The sequence below is a fragment of the Cyprinodon variegatus genome, unplaced genomic scaffold (genome assembly GCF_000732505.1).
Source record: "Cyprinodon variegatus isolate N-32 unplaced genomic scaffold, C_variegatus-1.0 Scaffold1932, whole genome shotgun sequence".
Classification (NCBI taxonomy): domain Eukaryota; kingdom Metazoa; phylum Chordata; class Actinopteri; order Cyprinodontiformes; family Cyprinodontidae; genus Cyprinodon; species Cyprinodon variegatus.
The window spans coordinates 22366-28408 of NW_015152385.1; the positions used below are offsets into that span (position 1 = coordinate 22366).

Consider the following 6043-nt stretch of genomic DNA (forward strand, 5'->3'; position numbering starts at 1 on the left):
GGACTCTGGAATGGAAACCCACCAATGGCACCAGTTAATGCAGGATACAGTGAGGCTGTCTATGAGCTCAAGAAAAACATCATCCAACTGCTGGGAAAGTGTGGGTCGACTTCTAATAACATATTGGAGTTCAGAGAGTGGATTAGCAGCCTGTGGAACGCAGTAAAACATGAAAAATTCATCTTCAGCTTCAGAAACAGTCTGGTAGCTGATGCGTACATGAGACTCTGCACAGAGTACAACAAATGGGAGTGGGAGTTTAAAAAAGAAATGTACACCTGGGTTACCAATGCAGAAACTAGAATTTCTAATTTTGGTACAGTTGCTGCAACATCTGATATATCTGACATGGAGAACTTTATCACTGAGTTAGAAAGTGAAGCAGTCACAGAGCTGATCAAGTTGGAGTCAGTGATTCTAGAGAACCTGAAGAAATACTTTGAGCAGCCAGAAGGTCATGTTCACCTGGTTGAAGGATACAGAGAGGACTTCTCAAACAGCATAAAGAGTCTTAGAGGACAAACTAAAAGATCAGTGTTTAATCAGCTCAGAGTAGCAGCGGACATCAAACAGGGAAAGCAAGAACTGCATAAAATTAAGATCACTTATACAGAAGAAATCGAAAAAGCAGTTTGTGCTTTAATTGATGAGTGCCGAAAGAAAAAGGTTAAAATGACAGACAGAGAGCTTGAAGACAGTTTTGATATGATGTGGACTAAAACATTGGACAGCTTGACTTTTGCTGCACAGCAGACTTTAAATGTCTATGATAGGGTTTACCATCAATTGCTAGCAAATATTTCACCCAAAGGAAGCCATGCATGTGAACTGCTAAGTAAAAAAAGACTTCAAGAATGTGGATTGAAGGATTTTGAATACACATATTTAGACAATATGAAGGTGATTTGGAAAGGAATAATGCACTTGACGAATATAGTAAAGGAGAGACAAAAAATTGCAAAGAGTATCATATCTGTTTGCAGTGAATTTGTGATGAGAAAAAAGGAAAAGAAAACAAATTATCATGATACTTACATCCAGGAGATCCTTCACATCATTGATGAGAAGCTGAGCAGTGATGATGTTAACAGTGACATTGACTTTGAGGTTTCTCTGAAGCAGCACATCTGTGGATCTGCTGCCAGAGAGTTTCAAAAGATGCATGAAGATTTTATTCAAGAAAATGATCCTTACAAATGTCTGCAAGAAAACAAGGAAAAGTTCTGCACAGATTTCAAAGATGTGTTCAATGAGAGAGATCAGTGCCAGAAGAAAGCTGAAGAATTCACCAACCAGTGTCTGAAACCTGCTGTGGAGGATTTTGTCTATCGTTCTCTTGGTTCTGATATTGTTGATAAAATGCTGACAAAAGAAGAGTTCAGCACACGGATGTCCTTCCAGTATTTAATATTACTGGATTTGATTGAAAAAAAAAACTTCGAAACCTTTCAGTGCTACATTTGTTCATATGAAGATTATTTAAAAGTATGCATATGTGATAGAATTAAGGAGAGTTTCTCCTCTGAGTTCTCAGTATGTGAGTTAGAGGACAAACATCTTCAGTCCTGCATCAGCCACATAAATGCTGCCATAGAAAAAGCAAAAGCAGAAAAGACTGATAGTCTGAAGACATTTGTTGAAAATATCTGCAAAGAACTTGGTCATAAACTGGCTATTCCCCAGGATGCTCTCAATAACTTTATGGTTCTGAACAAGGCTGACCAGGAACAGTTTGCTCACTGGCTCAATGAGTGTGTGAAGGAAATGAAAGAAGATCTTAGGGAGAAGTTTAAAAACACAGACTTTGAAACAAAACTCAGACACCTTCAATTAAACCCACAGGATGAGCTTTTCACCAGAGTGGTTGGTTGTGGTAAACAGTGTCCATTCTGTAAAATACCCTGTGATGCAGGAGGAGCAGCTCACACTGAACACTTTGCTTCCCTCCATCGATCACAGGGTTTGGGTCTGTGTAGGTGGGATGATTCAAAGAAACTTACAACTGATATCTGCTCTTCTCTTGTTATCAGTGACCTGTGTTTTTGTTGTAGCGCTACAAAAAATGAATGGTATCCTTACAAAGAATATAGGGATATTTATTCAGACTGGAAAATTACTCCAGATTCAAGTTATGAGGCATCAGATTTTTGGAAATATGTGATGAACAAGTACAACGAGGAATTTGCTGAAGCATATGAAGCAGAGCCTGCTGACATTCCTGATGCTTGGAAGAAAATAACAGTAGAGCAGGCAAAGGAAAGTCTCAAGAAATCATTCAGCATCAAGTGAAATCATAATTAATGTAGTTAAGAGACTAACTGGTTCTTATATGTAGTGTATGTTTCTTTTTTTTTGGTGGTGGGACCTCATGGTGTCCTTTTTCAAGTGTTTAAGGAAAGTTTATGTTTTTCTTAAAACTCTACTTCAACTTCAAGGGCACAGTTCTGTGAAATAAGCTTGGAGTTAACAGCTCATTAGCCTAATATAAAATCTTAACTTAAGGTATTAAATGATTCTTGAAATAAAGTGCGTGACATATTACAAATACAATGTAAACAATGCATTTAGTCTTAGTGTTGCCACAGCAATATCCCACTCTAAACTTACATGTACTGATTTATAAGTGTGTTCTAACTGGAATGTATGTACGTATATTTTCTATAAATCTATCTCTGTGATGTTGAACTGATTATTTCCATAACCCTGATCTGCTCTGCATTATTGAAGNTCAGTTTGTTCACCAGAACGTTTCTGATGTTTCAGCCCATGAGAAGAACCTACGAGACAGAAAGCTGCTCCTAGAACAGCTGAATGAGATGACCCAGGCAGCAGCTAAAATGGAAAAGAAAGAGAAGAACAAGAAATTCACTGATGTCATGGAGTACAATCCAGACACTGGGAACTGCTACATTCCAGGACTCTGGAATGGAAACCCACCAATGGCACCAGTTAATGCAGGATACAGTGAGGCTGTCTATGAGCTCAAGAAAAACATCATCCAACTGCTGGGAAAGTGTGGGTCAACTTCTAATAATATCTTGGAGTTCAGAGAGTGGATAACCAGCCTGTGGAACGCAGTAAAACATGAAAACTTCATCTTCAGCTTTAGAAACAGTCTGGTAGCTGATGCATACATGAGGCTCTGCACAGAGTACAACAAATGGGAGTGGGAGTTTAAAAAAGAAATGTACACCTGGGTTACCAATGCAGAAACTAAAATTTCTAATTTGGGTACAGCTGCTGCAACATCTGACATATCTGACATTGGGAATTTTATCACTGTGTTAGAAAGGGAAGCAGTCACAGAGCTGACCAAGTTGGAGTCAAAGATTCTTGAGAACCTGAAGAAATACTTTGAGCAGCCAGAAGGTCATGTTTACCTGGTTGAAGGATACAGAGAGGATTTCTCTAACAGCATAAAGAGTCTTAGAGAACAAACTGAAAGATCAGTGTTTAACCAGCTCAGAGTAGCAGCAGACATCAAACAGGGAAAGCAAGAACTGGATAAAATTAAGACCACCTACACAGAACAAATTGAAAAAGCAGTTTGTGCTTTAATTAATGAGTGCCGAAAGAAAAACGTAAAAATGACAGACAAAGAGCTAGAGGAAAGTTTTGATAGGATGTGGACTAAAATATTGAACACCTTGACTTTTGCTGCACCGCAGACTTTAAATGTTTATGATAGGGTTTACCGTCAGCTGCGCGCAAATATTTCACCCAAAGGAAGCCATGCAAATGAACTGCTAAATAAAACAACACTTCAAGACTGTGGATTGGAGCCTTTTAAATACAGACCTAAAGGAGTGGGGGAAAACGTGAAAGTTGCTTTGAAAGGATGGTGGTCTGAGAAGGATCTAGTAAAGGAGAGACAAAAAAATGCAAACAGCATCATAGCTGATTGCAGTGAGTTTGTGTTAAGCAAAATGGAAAAGAAAACAAATTATCATGATACTTACATCCTGGAGATCCTTCACATCATTGATGAGAAGCTGAACAATGATGATGTTAACAGTGACATTGACTTTGAGGTTTCTCTGAAGCAGCACATCTGTGGATTTGCTGCTAGAGAGTTTCAAAAGATGCATGAAAAATTTATACAAGAAAATGATCCTAAGAGTAGTCTGCAGGAAAACAAGGAAAAGTTCTGCACAGATTTCAAAGATGTGTTCCATGAGAGAGATCAGTGCCGGAAGAAAGCTGAAGAATTCACCAACCGAATTCTGAAACCTGCTGTGGAGAAATTTGTCTATCGTTCTCTTGGTTCTGATATTGTTGATAAAATGCTGACAAAAGAAGAGTTCAGCACACGGATGTCCTTCCAGTGTTCAATTTTACTGGATTTGATTGAAAAAAGAAACTTCCCAAACTTTCAGAGATACATTTGCTCATATGAAGATTATGTAAAATTATTCATACGTGATAGAATTAAGGAGAGTTTCTCTGAGTTCTCAGTATCTAAGTTAGAGGACAGACGTCTTCAGTCCTGCATCGACCACATAACTGCTGCCATTGAAAAGGCAAAAGCAGAAAAGACAGACAGTCTGAAGACATTTGTTGAAAATATCTGCAAAGAACTTGGTCATGAACTGACTATTCCCCAGGATGCTCTCATTGCCTTTATGGTTCTGAACAAAGCTGACCAGGAACAGTTTGCTCACTGGCTCAATGAGTGTGTGACGGAAATCAAAGAAGCTCTTAGGGAGAAGTTTAAAAACACAGACTTTGAAACAAAACTCAGTCATCTCCATTTAAAACCACAGGATGAGCTTTTCACCAGAGTGGTTGGTTGTGGCAAACAGTGTCCATTCTGTAAAATATCCTGTGATGCAGGAGGACCACGTCACACTGAACACTTTGCTTCCCTGCATCGACCAAAGGGTTTGGGTAGGAACAGGTTTGAACATTCAAGAAAACTTACAACTGACATCTGTTCTTCTGCTGTCATCAGTGACAACAGATTTCGCTGTAGCGATACAAACAATAAATGGCATCCTTACAAAGATTATAGGACGATATATCCAGACTGGAAAATTACTCCAGATTCAAGTTATGAGGCATCAGATTATTGGAAATATGTCATGAACAAGTACAACGAGGAATTTGCTGAAGCATATGAAGCAAAGCCTGCTGACATTCCTGATGGTTGGAAGACAATCAAAGAAGAGCAGGCAAAGGAAAGTCTCAAGAAATCATTCAGCATCAAATGAAATCGTAGTTAATGTTTAGTTAAAAGACTAAGTGGTTCTTATATGTAGTGTATTTTTATTTTTTTTTCTTCTTTAAAGCCCATCTAATTTACACTCAGGGTTAATCTATTTAAATAATCCGGGTCTTTATTGTCCTGGTGTCTTTCTTAAAACTCTCTACTTCAATTTCAAGGGCACAGTTCTGTGAAAGTTCTGTGAAGCTTGGAGTTAACAGCTCATTAGTCTAATACAAAATCTTAACTTAAGGTATTAAATGATTCTAGAAATAAAGAGCATGACATCTTACAAATACAATGAAAACGATGCATTTAGTGTTAGTGCCACAGCAATATCCCACTCTAAACCTACATGTACTGAAGTGTGTTCTAACTGGAATGTATGTCGTATATGACTCTATGTCTATCTATGTGATGTTGAACTTATTATTTCTATAACCCTGATCAGCTCTGCATTATTGAAGCCTTGAGATCATATATGTTGAGGATCATTATTAAACTGAATTGAATTGAGTATCAGGTCTAGATCTTTAAATCTAAATTACATTTTTTTTCACTGTATGGTCGTAGTGATGTTATGATAAAGATGTTCTTGGACAGGTTTCCTTTTAAATTGGTAAATTTAATGTCAAACATTCTTTATGACATGAGTGATTGCTAAATATGGTATTGTATGACAATATAATTTTCTTTGCTTTGTATCATGATTCTGTCAGAAATAAACATTTAAAATTTACATACTGTGTATTATTTTTTGAGTGTTTTTTAATGTTTTTTTCTTTCTTCTCAGCTAACAGTGATTTGCTTACATTGAATCTTTTCATTGTGATCAACTGG

General features: G+C 37.5%; 1 protein-coding gene across 1 annotated transcript; it reads left to right on the forward strand.

The window, feature by feature from the left end:
- The first annotated feature begins 348 nt into the window (after positions 1–348).
- Positions 349–5210, forward strand: LOC107104873 (interferon-induced very large GTPase 1-like). Its single transcript, XM_015404991.1, has 2 exons — positions 349–454; positions 2728–5210. The coding sequence occupies exons 1-2, from the start codon at positions 349–351 to the stop codon at positions 5208–5210; spliced, it is 2589 nt and encodes an 862-aa protein (XP_015260477.1).
- Positions 5211–6043: the final 833 nt, after the last annotated feature.